This window comes from Dermacentor albipictus, chromosome 1 (assembly GCF_038994185.2).
Source record: "Dermacentor albipictus isolate Rhodes 1998 colony chromosome 1, USDA_Dalb.pri_finalv2, whole genome shotgun sequence".
NCBI lineage: Eukaryota > Metazoa > Arthropoda > Arachnida > Ixodida > Ixodidae > Dermacentor > Dermacentor albipictus.
Genome location: NC_091821.1, coordinates 52,773,915 through 52,792,477, shown reverse-complemented (window position 1 = coordinate 52,792,477; position 18,563 = coordinate 52,773,915). Strand labels below are relative to the sequence as shown.

Here is an 18,563-nt window from a genome sequence, read left to right as displayed (position 1 = left end):
ACATAAAAAAGAGGGGTGAAGGTTGCATCAGTGAGCCTTCGTTAAGTCTGTACACAAAATAGTTTGCATACCTCGATGCACATATGAATTAGGCATTTCTTGTTCATACATTCATACCTTGTATTTTTCTATAAGTTCATCTGCGCACGTGCCTGTTTCATGTAGCGCTTGTCCTGTGTATGTCCTTCCTTTTGTGCCGTTTCTCTTGTTTGCACTTTAAAAATATTTGTCATGTATCAAACAATTACTTTCCTTGTTATTTGGGTACTATCATATTGTTACGGTGAAGTGAAGGAAGACGTTGAGTTGGACTAGAAAAAAGACGAAGTCTGGCGGTTGCCTGAACGCCATATCCATCATTTGTAAATATAAGTTATTTTACACTCGTGGGCCTGCTTTCTTCCCGCAACATTTTGGTGGAAGGTGCGGGGTACCACCACGGAACTTCGCAGCGGACGTCATCTACCTGCTGCCACAATGGCAAATCAACCGACACAAGCGACAACGCCTCGGCAGCCCGTGCCCACGGTCATCCTCACTCACCCACGGGACCCGGGAACATTTTGTGGCACGGACAACGTCGACGTCGAGGACTGGCTTACGATGTACGAGCGAGTGTGCGACAACAACAGGTGGGATCCTACAATGATGCTTGCAAACGTAATATTTTATCTGAAGGGAACTGCGAAGCAATGGTATGACACACATGAAGCTGACCTAACGAGCTGGGATGTTTGCAAAGAAAAAATGCGAGACCTGTTCGGCAGACCTGTCGGTCGTCAGCTGGCAGCAAAAAAAGAACTTGCGTGCCGCGCTCAGACGTCCACAGAATCCTATGTCGTGTACATACAGGATGTGCTGGCCCTCTGTCGCAAGGCTGATGACAACATGACCGAGGCAGACAAGATTGGCCATATATTGAAAGGTATTGCAGACGATGCCTTCAATCTCTTGATGTGTAAGGATTGTGCCACTGTGGATGCAATTATTAAGGAGTGCCGGCGCTTCGAACAAGCGAAGGGCCGCCGCGTCACTCAAACTTTCGACCGGTTGCCCAATACCGCCGCGACATCTTCTTGCGAAGACCCGCCGCGGTTCGTTCAGCCCGCAGGACCGGAAGAAATAACGCGCATCGTTCGCCGTGAGCTTGAGGCCATGGCCCCGGCTCCCGTTCGTTCAGACTGTCGGGAAAGCGTACCCGCTATCTCCCTTATACAAGCGGTCGTTCGGGAGGAAATAGCAAGTTTGGGCATTCCATCTCTCTGCTCAGTCCGCCATACCAACACCTACCAAATTTCTCCGACCGCTCGCTCCCGGACGCAAAGCTTTCCACCACTCCGTCGCAACCCAGCTGAATGGCGCACAGCGGATGATAAACCCATCTGTTTTAATTGTTCCGGTATTGGACACATCGCCCGTCATTGCCGCAACCACTGGTCGTCGCCTCCTCGGTGGTCGTCTCCGAGTCACTACAGCCAAGTACCCGACAATCGCACTTTCTCGCCCTATACGCCGACTAGGAACATCAACGCCGACAGTGCTCCACCAAGATCCAGCCGATCCCCGTCTCCGCAAGGTCGTAGGTCCCGTTCGCCTCTCGTTCACCGCTCTTCGTCCCCTTCTGCAACCGGTCGCTTCGCTTCGGGAAACTAGGCGGTGCAGCTCCCGGAGGTGAAGCTGCAACTCCGACCCGGCCCACAAATCCTCTATTGACCCTGCCTACATGTGGAAACCTGCTGGACATTGAAGTCGATGGCGTTCCTGTTAGATCTCTCGTTGATACAGGAGCGCAGCTTTCAGTTATGAGCGCTGCTCTCCGCCGCCGGCTCAAAAAGGTTCTGACCCCCGCCGTACCGTGCACCGTGCGAGTCGCCGATGGGAGTACGTCACCTGTCCTTGGAATGTGCACAGCACGTGTGACCATTGGGGGCCATTATACCGTTGTTCTATTTATCGTCCTTGAACACTGCCCACACGACCTAATTCTCGGCCTCGACTTCCTTTCGAAACACTCTGCCCAAATTGACTGCTCCGCAGGTGTTGTACAGTTGGACCTGCCGCTTCCTGCCGACGCAACCACTTGTGCTCCACACCGCTTATGTGCTGCTGAATTTGCAAGGCTGTCTCCACAGGCTGCTACAAATGTCCTGCTGACGCCCTGTCCTCCCGTACCTGATGGCGAGTACGTCCTGTCGCCGCTTACTGACGTGGTTTTGTCGCGTAATATTGCCCTACCGAGCACCTTAATTCGGATCCGCGAAAACTGCGCTCGCGTGCCCATCCTCAATTTTGGGTTCTCGTCACATGTTTTGCCACACGGTATCGCCATAGCGCATATCACTCCTTTGGAAGAATTTCAGATTTCTGTTTTGACCTCTGAATCCTTCCTCAGTACGAACGGACCTTTGTCATCCACTCCTTCGTACTCGACGCCTGCGGACGATGTTTCTAAGATGATCGCCCCCGACCTTCCTTCCGAGCAAACCACAGCTCTTCGTCATCTTCTGTCATCTTATCGGGACATCTTTGATTTGGACGACCGTCCACTTGGCCAGACATCTGTTGTCACGCATCGCATCAACACCGGTGACGCCAGCCCCATTCATAGGCGGCCATATCGTGTCTCGGCAACAGAAAGGGCCATCATACAGAAAGAAGTAGACAGGATGATGGACAAGGACATCATTGAACCCTCCAGTAGCCCGTGGGCATCACCGGTTGTCTTAGTAAAGAAAAAAGATAACTCGTGGCGCTTCTGCGTTGACTACCGTCACCTCAACCGGATAACAAAGAAGGATGTTTATCCCTTGCCTCGCATTGATGACGCTCTTGACTGCCTTCACGGATCCCAATACTTTTCATCAATTGACCTCCGCTCCGGCTATTGGCAGATTAGCGTCGATGAGATGGACCGCGAGAAAACCGCCTTTGTCACACCGGACGGTCTGTACCAATTTAAAGTCATGCCCTTTGGATTATGCAATGCGCCAGCTACATTCGAGCGCATGATGGACTCTCTCTTGCGCGGCTTGAAGTGGTCTACATGCCTGTGTTACCTCGACGATGTGATTGTGTTTTCGCCGAACTTTGAGAGCCACCTGCGGCGCCTCACAACCATACTCTCCGTGTTTCGCAGGGCTGGCCTTCAGCTAAACTCCTCCAAGTGCCATTTCGGTCGCCGTGAAATTAACATGCTTGGTCATCTCGTCAACGCCGCCGGAATCCAACCTGATCCACAGAAAGTTCACGCCGTGCGAAATTTTCCTGTACCTTGTTCAACGAACGATGTCCGTAGTTTTCTGGGCTTATGCTCTTATTTTCGGCGATTTGTGAAAAATTTTGCGGACATCGCTCACCCTCTCACTGACCTTCTTAAGAAAGACGCCTCTTTCTCTTGGGGACCACTACAGGAGAAAGCCTTCTCTACCCTGATTGAGCGGCTTACCACTTCCCCGATTCTCTCCCACTTTGACCCTTCTGCGCCCACTGAAGTACGAACTGACGCGAGTGGTCATGGCATCGGCGCTGTCCTCGCTCAGCGTCAACAGGGCCAAGACCGTGTCATCGCTTACGCTAGCCGCCGCCTTTCCACGCCCGAGCGAAATTACTCCATTACTGAGAGAGAATGTCTCGCGCTCGTATGGGCGGTCGCGAAATTTCGCCCGTACCTTTTCGGTCGGAGCTTCTGCGTTGTCACCGACCATCACGCCCTCTGCTGGCTCTCCTCTTTGAAGGACCCAACTGGACGACTTGCACGTTGGGCATTGCGCCTACAAGAATATACATTTTCTATTATATATAAGTCAGGACGCCTGCATAAAGACGCTGACTGCCTGTCCCGCAATCCCGTGGATCAACCGGACGATACCGATGCAGACTCGGACATCAGTATTCTGTCCCTCTCCGGCTTCCTCCACATTGGCGACGAGCAGCGCAAGGATCCTGTTCTTCGAACACTTATGGACCGCCTAAGCTCCTCGCCCAATGACCCGTCCCTTCGGATGTTCACCTTGCGCGATGGAACTTTATACCGTCGTAGCGTTCGTCCTGACGGCCCGGAGCTCCTCCTAGTCGTCCCCAAGCACCTTCGACTCACCGTGCTCCAGCAACTTCATGACGCTCCTACTGCTGGACATCTGGGCGTCACTCGTACTTACGACCACCTGCGGCGCCGCTTCTTCTGGCCTGGCATTTATCGCTCTGTGCGCCGTTATGTCGCTTCTTGCGACCTGTGTCAGCGCCGGAAGACGCCTGCTATGCCTCCCGCTGGTTTGCTTCAACCCATTGCTTTACCTACAGAGCCCTTCTGCCGTGTGGGCCTCGACCTCCTTGGTCCGTTTCCAATTTCCATCAAAGGAAACAAATGGATTGCTGTAGCAACCGATTATGCCACTAGATATGCCATCGCACGAGCCCTGCCAACCAGCTGCGCTACAGATGTCGCCGACTTCTTACTAAAAGACGTCATCCTGCACCACGGCGCCCCTCGCCAGTTGCTGACGGATCGCGGCCGCTACTTTCTATCGAAGGTCGTTGATGATCTGCTCCGCTCCTGTTCTACAGAACATCGGATTGCTACCGCGTACCACCCTCAAACGAACGGCCTCACCGAGCGACTCAACCGCACACTCACTGAAATGCTCGCCATGTACGTCTCCAACGATCACCGCGACTGGGACGTCGCTTTACCATACGTCACTTTCGCATACAACTCGTCCCGTCACGACACTGCCGGATTTTCACCATTTTTCCTTTTGTACGGCCGCGACCCCACCTTGCCTTTTGACACGTTGCTACCTTCCGCAGTACAGTCACCCAGCACTGCTTACGCTCGCGAGGCTATTGACTTAGCCGCCCAGGCCCGAGATGTCGCCCGTCATCGCCTCACAGTCTCGCAAGCTTCTCAAAAGCGACGCTACGACCTTCGGCACCGAGACCATCATTTTTCACCTGGTTCCCTTGTCCTTCTCTGGACGCCTTCACGTCGTGTCGGCTTGTCGGAAAAATTACTGTCCCGTTTTTCTGGTCCGTACCAGATCTTACGCCAACTGTCCGACGTGACCTACGAGATCGCCCCACTCGGTCAGCCTTCCGTGCCTCCCAACTTAACCAGTGATGTTGTTCACGTCACCAGGCTCAAGCCCTATGTCCCCCCAATAAGTGAGGCTGTTTAACTTGCACCGGGACGGAGCTCCCCCACCGGGAGGGTGATGTTACGGTGAAGTGAAGGAAGACGTTGAGTTGGACTAGAAAAAAGACGAAGTCTGGCGGTTGCCTGAACGCCATATCCATCATTTGTAAATATAAGTTATTTTACACTCGTGGGCCTGCTTTCTTCCCGCAACAATATGATAGGGCAGCTATATACCTTAGTATAGGGTTACAACTGCATGAATGACAATGAGTGGCCAGGTAGAAACACCAAATAAGAGGGAATGGTGGTGCTCTTGCAGACAAGCACCGATAAATCCACCACCCAGGGTGCCTTCATCTCCCTTATTTCTAACTTTGCTAGAAGAAAGTGGGCTAATGCATATTGCACCAGATCTGCAAGTAACTTATTTGACGTGTGTTTGATCTGGTACCCAGATTGTTTTTTATTTCCTTGTACTACATATTTTCTGCTTATTAGAGAGCAAATGTGTCCCAATTTTTACACTGAAGAAAGAACACTGTCAACACTAAATCTGCTGCCGACATTTTTCAAGCCATGCTAGAAGTGATGCACATACGAGACCACTGATAATGTTTTTCTTTTTCTGTTGGACAATACTAGGGCTCCCATTTTTAATGTGAACGCATTATATGCCTCCTGGAGCAGAAAATCCGGTGTCCGTCCAGCGCTAACATACGATGATACAAACGCTCACGTGATCAAGTGATAATGTTACGTTCCCGCACTGGACCTGCTGCGGCTCACACTGCCAAACAGCATGATGAACAGCCACGGCATTGGACGGATGCATTGGCCCACACCCAAAAAATTGACTTTGTCCAACTTGAAAATCGAGTTAACCCACTCCAAAACTGACCTGGCACAGTCCCAAAATTGACTTGGTCTCACTCCCAAAATTTGGGTGGCCTACACCCGAAAAATTAACTCTGCCCAATTCGAGCACATGACCAAGTGAAAAGTATCACACGGAAGAGTCATACTGTCTTCGCATTCAATGCACATAAGGAGACTTAAGTGCCTTTCTAACTTTTTGTCAACCCATTTAAACAGGTCATAACAAGCTTTTACTATGTATAAAATGCACTGCATATGAAAATAGGACCTGCTAAAAAGTGCGGAGCTTCACACCTTATGGTCGGAATTGTTTGTCAGTGTGAGCAATGCTGTGGTGGCAGCGTGCAGTTTTTCTTTTCTGCCTTATGGCAAGGGCGAAGCTGAGGTTAAAAGAAGGCCACAACCGTAATGGAAAGGACAAGTGGATGGACACCGCAAATTCAGTTTCGAGCTTTCAACTGCTGCCACAGTAAGAAATCTAGTTGCCAAACATGTATGACTGAATGATATAGTGAGTATGAATTTTGCTTACCAGTCATAGCAGGCCTTGGCTCAAAGAAATCAACCACTTTAATGATGGTGCCTGGCAGTGGCAAACCGAAAATATATGACCGCACCATGAACACAGTGATGAAGGTAAAGATGACAACTCCAAACTGATAAAAGTGCTGGAACCATCTGTAAAAATAATGTTATAGAATTAGTGCACTCTATGAAAACATATTCTCCGAATGTCAACACCCATTAAGTGGCCTTAGTGGCTACGTACACTTGTTAATTAAACATGCTTCTTGAAGGCAAAGCACCTAGAAATGAGCACACCAAGAATAGAAAAACAAAGAAACGGAAATATAAACAGTTTTTCTTCTTCTACAACTTAAAACTAAGGTTGCTAAACTGTGCAGGCCCCTGAGATGGGGTAATGCAGGGCCTTGTTAATTTTGATTGCTTATTGCACGCCCTGCTTCAAAATGCAGATGGAAGGGATTGGGCTTTTGTACGATGTACAGAACAGGCTTGGCTAGAACAAACAAAAACAGCTTGAAAAATTTTACTTAGTACAGATTCATATTTTCTACACCAGTACTAGTAAACAAAATTATGGAAGAACTAATTTCACGACGACTGTCGATGGTAATGCAATTTGCATTCGACCAATGCAGCAACACGCTGTATTCTTGAAGTCACATTTATTTAACATCTGTAGTGGTCATTCTGAGAGTTCTATTGCTTCAGCTGCATGCGACATACTCCGGTATCGTCCTACTTTGCTATGGCACTTGCTTGCCAAGGTTGCCCATGAGCATGGTGGTTTGATGACTATATGATGTCAATGCAGTGATGATGATGGAATGGCGAAGAAGGAATGATGCCGATGGAACAGCAAGGGCAGTATAATGAGGACGACATGGCCACAGTAAGAAGTCGACTTTTAAATCATGATGATGGTGATGACACGTGACAACATCACGACAATGGGACAATGATAAGTGTGTGACAACATAGGCATGATGACGAAGCTGGAATTACGACGATGGCACGACCACGATGGCATGACAACAGTACGAGAACAGATGCACGACAGCAACTCTCTGACGATGATGGCATGGCGACGCCGGCATAATCTCAATTGAACGACGACAGCATGACTCTTATAGAACGGCGAACAAGAAATGATATCGATGGCAGTATGATGATGAGGCATGATGACAATGGGACGACATTACTTAAGTGATGACGATAGCAAAGTGATAGAGTGTGACGATGACGGCATGATGAGAGTCGGATGACAAAGTTAAATGAGGACAATGGAATGATGTGATGGCATCATGATGACGGTATGACAATGTGTGCCTGACGACGACGATGGTATGATGACAATGGCATGACAAGCGTATGAGAACAATGGGATACGAGTGTTGAATGACAATGGCATGATGATTATATCACATAGTTTGTATGACAATGGTGGCATGATGAAAGATGTATGACGAAGCTGGAGTGACGACCATTGAATGACCACGACGGCATCACAACAGGTGGTGTAAAAACAAATGCATGATGATGTTGGCATGATGAGAGTCAGATGACAAAGACAGAATGACGACGGTGCAATGGCCATGAAGGCCCCATGACCACAAGCACATATTTAGTAGCCCAAGCTATTAGAAAACTTGGGCCACTGGGTTGGGGTAGAAGGTGTGACAACTGTATGATGAGAGCCAGATTACGAAGCTAGAATTACGACAGCATCATGACCACAGACACATGCCTAGTGACTCAAGCTGGCAGATGACTTGGGCAACTGGGTCGATGTAGTAGGCTGGATAGATAGATAGACAGTTAGATAGATAGATAGATAAGCTCAAAACAGCTGAAGTAGGCAAAGAATGCTATTCACCTTAAAAACGAAGTTCGTTGTCATGAACGTGCACTTCACGCAACACTTGAGTCGACATGGCTCTGTCCCTGTGTTCATAAATGATCATGTGTTACTAAAGAACTTCGACGCACACCCGTGACATTATGTATACGGACCATGGGTGCCGCTAAATAATGAATCGCTTCGCAGCATAGGCACACAGCCAGCAAAAGATAACTGCAGCGAGAACTAGCGTAGCATACACCAAAGTGCGCTCGTCAATTTCAGGCTAAACAAAAATCACCATTTCTGTGTGCATCATCAATTGTCCGTGTACGTATTGATACTCACGGGTGTACGTTTCGGAGCGAACCGGCTCCTTCGCCGTCCTGCAGCAATTTAATCCCTGAGCAAGAAGCCGGAACAACTCTTAAACGTCGGGCACTCGGAGTTTCTTCGCGCGACATTGCACCCGTCTTAACAGAAAAAGATATAAAAGAAATAAAAACACCAGACAGGTACATCCTCCACGCAATACGTGACCTATAAACGGAATAAATCGTTTTGCGATCTCTGTTCAGGAAGACGCTCCAAATAACATTAGGGGTCTGACACAATCCTTCACCAATGGTAGAGTCGGTTTACGTCAAAGTGTACGCGTTCACACCATGCACTGTAGTACCTTTTAGGAATTGAAATGTCTTCGAGAAGTTGAGCTTTCTTGTTTGTTTCGGCCACTTTGCCGTATAGCATCGCCGCCGTCAGCAGCCCTGGAGCGGCATCTTTCTTGATGAAATACCAGCAACTGGCGAGGAGCATTGTAGTCGTAACAAGCGTCCAGAATACATCAAGAGGATTGAAAACGCCGGCAAGCGCGGAGAGCATATTTCGCCGTCGATGTTCTTGCTGGCACACAACAAAATCTGGGGCAGATCAGCACAGAATGTTGTCAGCGCGCTACTGTGAGTGCGAAACTGGATCTCCCACTGTAGGCGGTCTGCGCTACAACCACACTACAGAGAAGTGGTTCGTTGCGAGAAAATAAAGGTTGGCGCTTTCTTCAGCAGCCCTTGCGGGAGCACGGCTCAGCACTAGAACGCCCGTGTCGCTACAACGCTACAGCCATCTCCAACTTCATCCAACTTCATATCCTTTCTCCATGTACAATTACTGAGAGATGTGGTTCGTTGTGGGAAAGGAGAAAGGTTGACGCTGATCCCACAGAACAACCATCTTCGTCTTGCGACTTTTCCTCCTCCCCCATGCCTCCAAGCAGGAAACTCCGCTTCGCTGACCGCGAGCGGCCTTCGCACACGCCACGCTTAGTGGTGATAAGCGCATTGATAAGCACCATAGAGTTTCATATTAGAATAACTAGAGGGAAATCTGGCACTGCGATCGTTCGACCATCATAGGAATGATGGAAAGTACGGACTTCGGATTGGCATTCTGTTGACTGGCGAATTAGTCTACAAGTATTTTTTTTTGTCAGTTTTGGTTTCGGTTCAAGCGAAAATTGATATAACCTGCAGTGGGACAGTGCAACGCAAAGCTCTCTGCCTTTGTTATGTTGCTCGAAGTGGCGATAGCGCGCTGGGCCAGCGGCTGAGACGATGTTTGTGTCGCGGTGTGGTATGGTGTGGTGTCGAAGCCCTGACGAGAAAGCGACGGCATTGTATACGTTGAAAGAACGTGTTGTGACCGTTTGGACTTTGGTTTCTTAAGTGTGTTAGGTTGCCGCTGTAGCGTTACGTGCTTTATGAAACTTCAGAATAGTAAAAGGAAGGCACTACTTATACACTTCTAGTGGCTTGACAATCAAATTTTATTGTGGGCTTTATTATGCATTGCTCGTTTATGTGCTCATTGAAATGCGTGTTTTAGGACTTTTAGAACACAAACTTACTTGTGGTAGGAAAGGTTGCTGCTTCCTGGCTGTATTCTAGTGTCGCAAAATGGGCAAGTGCAAAGCCACGCCATAACGCTTCGGAAGCGGCACGTCCCCTATCAAAAATTCTAATACAAAAACTAATAGCCTATGAGGTTATTGACACTAATACAGTCTATTACGTCTATTAGTGTATTAGTCTAATAGACCTATTGGTGTATTGGCCTATTAGTCTGATAGGTCTATTGGTGTATTACTCTAATAGGTCTATTGGTGTATTAGTCTAATAGGTATATCGGCGTATTAGTCTAATAGGTATATCGGCGTATTAGTCTAATAGGCCTATTGGTGTGAAAGAAAAGGTTTCAATGCACCAGTTACAGAATGAAAAACAGGCATAATTGCTAGGAGCATTTATTAGCACACAAATATTTTTACAGATTTCTCTTTCGAGATCTTCGTCAGGTCAGCAATTTTGATTGCCAGAGCTCTTACTCCACCACTTCGACCAGAGAACGTCCTTTTGGGGTGGTCAGAAAAACCTGGGTTGAAACATACACATATATAGAAACATTTAAAAGCAGGGGTGCTAGTTCTACCACTAAATGTTTAAGCAGGCAATATTTGCTTCTAAATCGGAATAATATAGCCCCGTAATTTCCAAACTAATTTTAGGACAAAGTTTTATATGCTTAGTTCGATATGTTTATCATAAAGAAAAATGACGCCATCTGATATGACAAAACAATTAGACAGCACATAAAATGCACCAAAAATGTTCTGTGTGTTACATCAAAACTGTAGGCAGATAAAGAACAACTCTAGACAGAAATCTTGCACAGCATTGTCGGAAACATGCATGTCACTGCTGCTATGCGCACAACAATCGGCCCAATCACACTGTACTGAAGTGCATCCACCAATGGGATAAAAAGAAACAACTTTATACTATACTATAGAAGCATAAATAAGTACAATAGTTACCTCCAAATGGAAAGGAAACGGCGCCGGCGAAGACACATCACATCGATGCACGCTGATAGATCCACGAAGCGCAGGGGTAAAAACAGTTGCCTTCCGTTGTTTTGAAGTCACACAACACCCATATCCAAGTATTATATTGCAGGAATAAGATTGCGCAGACGCCAGCACCTCGGGCTCCTTAAAAACACATCGTTAATTCACTAAAAATCGCGCACACCCCGCCTTGACATGGCTACAGTACACTGCAACATGGTAGCCGCCAGTGCACACGTGCTGTGCGCAACTACGGCTGACTACGGCCGTACTTTTGCGATCTTCCCGCCTGCCGTGTTCCCTTCTCTGCGATACGCTCATTGATGTCGGTAAATATTACGGCCTTTTACATGCGGTATTAAGTTATCAATTTATGTTACAAGTTTAACACTGCTTTATGCGCACTTCAACAGAAGATACGGGACTAACGCAACTTCAGTGGCAAACAACTATGGTTGCTGCGATTGCACCGTGCTTGTTTACATCTTTCGCGAAACCATGCCGCGCTGCGCGTGGTTTCGCGCGCGGAGCGCGCGCGCTCGCGCAACATCCGGCAGAGCACGGTGCAGGCAACACATCGCAACAAGACACGGTGACTAACGCAAACCCGCCCACACAGCGCCTTTGCCACGGCACGAAACAAGAAAGAAAGAAGTAGAACCCTTTTCGTAACACTCCAGGTTTCTGCCCCGTACGTGAGTACTGGTAAGACACAGCTGTTATGCACTTTTCTCTTGCAACCTGCTTTTCATGATCTGAGAATGCCTGCCAAACGCACCCCAGCCCATTCTTATTCTTCTGATGATTTCAGTCCCATGATCCGGATCCGCAGTCACTACTTGTTCTAAGTAGATGTATTCCCTGACTTCCAGTGCCTCGCTACCTATCATAAACTGCGGTTCTCTTCCGAGACTGTTAAACATTACTTTAGTTTTCTGCAGATTAATTTTTAGACCCAACCTTCTGCTTTGTCTCTCCAGGTCAGTGAGCATGTATTGCAGTTGGTCCCCTGAGTTACTAGCAAGGCAATATCATCAGCGAATCTCAGGTTACTAAGGTATTCTCAATTAAAACTCTTATCCCCAATTCTTCCCAATCCAGGTCTCTGAATACCTCCTGTAAACACGCTGTGAATAACATTGGAGAGATCGTATGTCCCTGCCTGACGCCTTTCTCTATTGGGATTTTGTTGCTTTCTTTATGAAGGACTACGGTGGCTGTGCAGCCACAATAGATATCTTTCAGTATTTTTACGTACGGCTCATCTACACCCTCATTCCGTAGCGCCTCCATGACTGCTGAGGTTTCGACTGAATCAAACGCTTTTTCGGAATCAATGAAAGCTATATATAAGGGTTGGTTATATTCCGCACATTTCTCTATCATCTGATATTGATAGTGTGAATGTGGTCTATTGTTGAGTAGCCTTTACGGAATCCTGCCTGGTCCTTTGGTTGACAGAAGACTAAGGTGTTCCTGATTCTATTTGCGATTACCTTAGTAAACACTTTGTAGGCAACGGACAGTAAGCTGATCGGTCTATAATTTTTTCGAGTCTTTGGCATCCCCTTTCTTATGGATTAGGATTATGTTAGCGTTCTTCCAAGATTCTGGCACGCTCGAGGTCATGAGGCATTGCGTATACAGGGTGCCCAGTTTTTCTAGAACAATCTGCCCACCATTCTTCAACAAATCTGCTGTTACCTGATCCTCCCCAGCTGCCTTTCCCCTTTGCATAACTCTCAAGGCTTTCTTTACTTCTTCCGGCGTTACTTGTGGGATTTCAAATTCCTCTAGACTATTCTCTCTTCCATTATCGTCATGGGTGCCACTGGTACTGTATAAATCTCTATAGAACTCCTCAGCCACTTGAACGATCTCATCCATATTAGTAATGATATTGCTGGCTTTGTCTCTTAACGCATACATTTGTTTCTTCCCTATTCCTAGTTTCTTCACTGCTTTTAGGCTTCCTCCGTTCCTGAGAGCATGCTCAATTCTATCAATATTATACTTCCTTATGTCAGCTATCTTACGCTTGTTGATTAACTTGGAAAGTTCTGCCAGTTCTATTCTAGCTGTAAGGTTAGAGGCTTTCATAAATTGGCGTTCCTTGATCAGATCTTTCGTCTCCTGCGATAGCTTACTGGCATCCTGTCTAACGGAGTTACCACCGACTTCTATTTTACATTCCTTAATGATGCCCATAAGATTGTCGTTCATATCTTCAACACTAAGGTCCTCTTCCTGAGTTAAGGCCGAATACCTGTTTTGTAGCTTGATCCGGAAGTCCTATATTTTCCCTCTAGCTGCTAACTCCTATATCGTCTTCTTATGGACCAGTTTCTTCCGTTCCCTCCTCAAGTCTAATCTAATTCGAGCTCTTACCATCCTATGGTCACTGCAGCGCACCTTGCTGAGCACGTACACATACTGTATGATGCTAGGGTTAGCGCAGAGTATAAAGTCTATTTCATTTCTAGCCTCGCCATTCGGGCTTCTCCACGTCCACTTTCGGCTATCCCGATTGCGGAAGAAGGTATTCATTATCCATATATATATTATTCTGTTCCGCAAACTCTACTAATAACTCTCCCCTGCTATTTCTAGAGCCTATGCCATATTCCCCCACTGACTTGTCTCCAGCCTGCTCCTTGCCTACTATGGCATTGAAGTCGCCCATCAGTATAGTGTATTTTGTTTTGACTTTACCTATCGCTGATTCCACGTCTTCATAGAAGCTTTCGACTTCCTGGTCATCATGACTGGGTGTAGGAGCGTAGACCTGTACGACCTTCAATTTGTACCTCTTATTAAGTTTCACAACAAGACCTGCCACCCTCTCGTTAATGCTATAGAATTCCTGTATGTTACCAGCTATATCGTTATTAATCAGGAATCCGACTCCTAGTTCTTGTCTCTCCGCTAATCCCCGGTAGCAGAGGACGTGCCCGCTTTCCAGCACTGTATATGCTTCTTTCGTCCTCCTAACTTCACTGAGCCCTATTATATCCCATTTACTGCCGTCTAATTCCTCCAATAGCACTGCTAGACTCGAACGAAAAAACCAGTCAAAAACACAAAGGACAGGAGGAGAAGTTCACATCACAACGACTGGTTGTGTTTTTGACTGGTTTTTTCGTTCAAATATGTACCAACTGGCCCAGATTTAAACCTTCTGCTAGACTCGCCTCACTAGATAACGTTCTAGCGTTAAACGTTGCCAGGTTCAGATTCCAATGGCGGCCTGTCCGTAACCAGGGATTCTTAGCACCCTCTGTTGCGGATAACTCAGCTTCCCTTTGAGTTATCATAAATGGTTTCTTTCCTGATTTCGTTTTTTCTTCTTAAGTAGTTACTCATGGCAGGTTTCTTTTCCATTGCCGCCACTCATAAGATTATTTCAGCTTCTCTGACTTTCCACTTCACCTTCTTTGTTGCTGTGTTGCTCACCCTGCAGGCCGCATACTTGCTCGTAAGCTTCCTAGTTCTTTCCATCCACTATTAATAAACGTTTTTCCTGTAGAAATATCTCAACACTCTCCCAACCCATTTACTTTCTTACATATTCCTCAGTTATTCTTCATAATCAATTTTACTGTGAGCTTCCCTCACTTCCAAACTTGTACACCCCCTATCACTCTGCACAGCTTCATTTGTAGTCTTCGCGTGAGCGCCCAATGCGAGGCGACCCACTGACCTTTGGTTCCCGTTGAGTCCTGATTGTACGCCTGATTTAAAGCAAACAACCGCATTTCCAAAAGTAAGTCCTGGAACCATTACTCCTTTCCACGTACCTCCGAGGACCTTGTACCTATTGTATCCCCATATCGCTCTGTGCTTCATTATGGCTGAATTTCTCTTCCCCTTCACTGTTATTATTTTTTCCTGTGTTTCCATATATCTATTGCCTTCGTTTATCCATATACCAAGGTATTTATATTCTGTTACCCGAGGTATTTCCTGGCCCTGTATCTCCACTGTCTGTTCACTGTTTTCATTGAATACCATAACACCTGATTTTCTAACATTAAATTTCAAACCTAAATTGTTGCCTTCCTGTCCACAGATATTAGCCAGACATTCAAGCAATTAACAAGCAAATCACTTTGCTTGTTAGCTAGCAACACAATGTCGTCCACATAAAATAAACCTGGGAGCTGCTGCTCTACTACTGTAGCCGCCTGTTTGTATGAGAGATTAAACCCGATATTACTTCCTTCTAGCGCCCTCTCCATCCTCACCATGTACATCATAAAGAGCAGCGGCGATAAAGGGCACCCCTGCCTCAGTCCCTTGTTGATATGAACTTTGTCCTCGCTCCTCATCGCTTCCCATTCAACGCAAACGGTATTTTCTAGGTAAATCTCTCTCAAAAGCTGTAGACAATCGTCACCTAAGCCTTCCCCTTCCAGAATATCCCACAAAATGTTGCGGTCTACGCTGTCATGGGCTCCTGTAATATCTAAAAAGGCCACATACAACGGTCTGCTTTCTGTTTTTGATATTTCAATACACTGAGTAAGAAAAAAGAAGTTATCATCCAAACGCCTACCTATTCTGAAGCCATTCTGGAGCTCTTCCAAAATGCCATTATACCCTGCCCATGCTTGCAGCTTTAATTTGATTACCTGCATTGCTAGCCTTATATTACCGATGTAATGGTCAACGGTCTATGCGAGTGAATTCTGTCTTTCACCCCCTTACCTTTGTAAATTAAGTTCATTCTTTTTTGTGGCCAACTGTCTGGTATTCGTCTATTTTTTAAAGTTTTTTTCACTGCTTTCACCAGACCTTCCTTACTTCTTTGTCCTAGTTCGTTAATCAGCATAACGGCAACCTCGTCTAGCCCTGTGGCTGTGCGCTTAGGAATTTCCTCTTCCTCTTTATTCCAGTTGAAATTTGCCAGCACCAGCTCCTTTTCCACTTCGGGTCTCTTTCATGCTCTTTTTTTCTTCAAGTACAACCTCGCCATTGCCTTAGAAAGAGTCGGCTGTTACTTTTCGGATGTAATTTATTGCCACTTCTCCATCCAGTCTGTTTTATTTTCGTCTAGAATATGTTGTTGTATTGTTGTTGACTTCCTGCCTATTAATACTGTGTGGTTCCAAAATATTCTAGGTGCGGTCTTCTTTCTCTCACGTATTTCTGACAACCAACGTTCACTTTCGCTTTTTAATTTTGCTTGCACCAGTATTTGAACCATAGACTTTTTTTCCGGTATATTTCCCATTTACTGGTATTTCATCCTGTGGCAACTGCGTCTTCTTTGCCTGCCTGTGCTCTCGAGATGCTTTCTGTCGTTCGGAGATCGCTTCTCGTATCTCCTTGTTCCACCAGCTTTTCGGTTTCTTTTTTCCTTTCCAACGAACATGTTGTTTTTCTTTCCGTATTTCTATCGCTATTACACTTAGAAGCTCACCATATTCCCAATGTTGGCAATTTTGGCAAGTTCTTCCTCGACTCTAGTGACTATATTTGCTATTTGTTCAGCGTTCAAATTTAATTGGACTGGCCATATTGCGCTCCTTGCTCTCTTTCTCAACTACATATCCCATTTTCAAAATGATGCGTTTATGGTCACTCCCTATGCTGCTAAACCCTTCCTCATCGATGACCATTTCTCTCAACTTATCATGAATTCTTTAGAAGAGTTAACTGCTGGGCTAGTTGGTGATCTTGCATACTGAAAAGATTTTGCGCCAAAAAACACAACACACACAAGAAAGACGACAACACCACGGGCGTTTTTTGGCGCAAAATCTTTTCAGTATCATGAATTCCTTCTGTCATCAGACAATAATCAATGGTCGATTGCCGGTTTCCCACCTCCCACGTGATCTGCCCTTCACACTTAGGCCCTGTGTTCACGATAACGCTGTTATGTTGCTCACAAATGTCTAGCATTGAGTTCGCGTTGTTAGTGTAGCCATCTAAATCCTTTATTTGGGTATTCATGTCACCTAATAGGACAATTTCAGCACCATTCCCGAAACCCTTAATATTAGCGCTTATGCATTCCACTAACTCTTTATTCTTCTCTGTGCAATTATTTCCGGTCCACAAATACGTAACGCCCAGCCAAGTTTTTTCCCACTCATTGTACCTGATAACCAAAGATGCTCTTGACATTGTGAATTTACTATTTTCCATTTGGGTCCCTGATGGATGAGCATTCCGACTCCCACTCCCTTTCTTTCCGACTTTGTTCTGTTGCACCCTTCCCAAACATAATTCTCAATAACTGGCGCCTCTTCTAAGTCTCTAAGGTGCGTTTCTGTAACTGCATACACCCCTATTTGTTCGCTATTTAACTGCTCCTCAATCTCTGCCCACTTTTCCTTTCTTCTGCCGCCCTGCATGTTTATGTAGCCTCATGCATGGCGAGCTCTCTTTCTTGCTTTCCTCCTTTTTATGTTATCGACGCTGATGCTGTTCGGAGATTCCCCTAGGGGACCTTCTTCGTTACTACCTACTCTGGCCTCCTGAGCGCCCGCGGGCCCCCTCAAAAAGCTACAGCGCGACCACCAAGTCACCAGCCCACTTCTCGTGGCAGCCTGCAATTGACGTGGATCCCGTCTCGTTTAAAACCACCACACCTTCTCACTTTCCTGTTTACTTCGACGACCTCGAAGCCTTTCTCTCGGCTCATTTTCCATATCGCCTCATTAGCAGCCATTACGGTACTTTGTACGTGACTGGCACGTACCGGCACCTCCGGCGCCGTGCTCACCAGGATCAGCACCTGAGGGGATAGCTCGCGCAAGTCGTCCACCCCCTTCGCCAAGCACTGGGCTATTCCTGTGTCTTTCCTGTTTAGGACGTCATTTCGCCCACCTCCTACTATGACAAGGTTGCGCACATGGGAATTTTTTGCGAGTTTTAACGCGATAGCGTTAAGGAGCTCGTGTCGCAGAAAAGCCGGTGTCGTCAGCGTCGGCGTCCGCGGCGTTGACCGTGAGCGATAAATCACGGCAGGCACTTCATAAATAAAAAGCAACTTCCAAGATGGGCTAGGTGGGAATCGAACCAGGGTCTCCGGTGTGTGAGACGGAAACGCTACAACTCAGCCACGAGTTCGATGCTTGAAAGCGGTACAAACGCGCTTCTAGTGAACGCGGTGTTGCCTTAAAAACGTGCCGTAGAAAGTTATACTGCGGTGTATATCGGTAATTATGAGCATGTAACTTACAGAAGTCGCATTTACACGAGTAGCGAAGTACGTTTCCGCTACATTTCTTCTGCGCTTACCTAAAGCCCCTCAATTTTCCAAAAGTAGCGCCATT

General features: G+C 46.6%; 1 protein-coding gene and 1 long non-coding RNA gene across 3 annotated transcripts in view; both read right to left on the bottom strand.

Moving 5' to 3' along the window:
* Positions 1-9,788, bottom strand: part of LOC135899334 (polyprenal reductase) — a 36,178-nt gene extending 26,390 nt beyond the window's left edge. Inside the window, exons 1-2 of one of the 2 annotated variants that reach the window (XM_065428568.1) lie at positions 9,055-9,788; positions 6,543-6,688 (exon numbers count right to left, since the gene is read on the bottom strand). In XM_065428568.1, the coding sequence (XP_065284640.1) occupies positions 6,543-6,688; positions 9,055-9,257 (349 nt within the window). In that variant the 5' untranslated portion in view covers positions 9,258-9,788. Of the gene's footprint in view, positions 1-6,542; positions 6,689-8,723; positions 9,006-9,054 lie in introns of those variants that run through there. The other variant, XM_065428569.1, reaches the window with a different exon arrangement.
* An 870-nt stretch (positions 9,789-10,658) lies between these two features.
* LOC135899286 (uncharacterized) lies at positions 10,659-11,509 on the bottom strand. The gene is made up of 2 exons (XR_010563573.1): positions 11,245-11,509; positions 10,659-10,802 (listed from the first exon to the last, which is right to left on the bottom strand). It is a non-coding gene; the product is annotated as an uncharacterized lncRNA (long non-coding RNA).
* Positions 11,510-18,563: the final 7,054 nt, after the last annotated feature.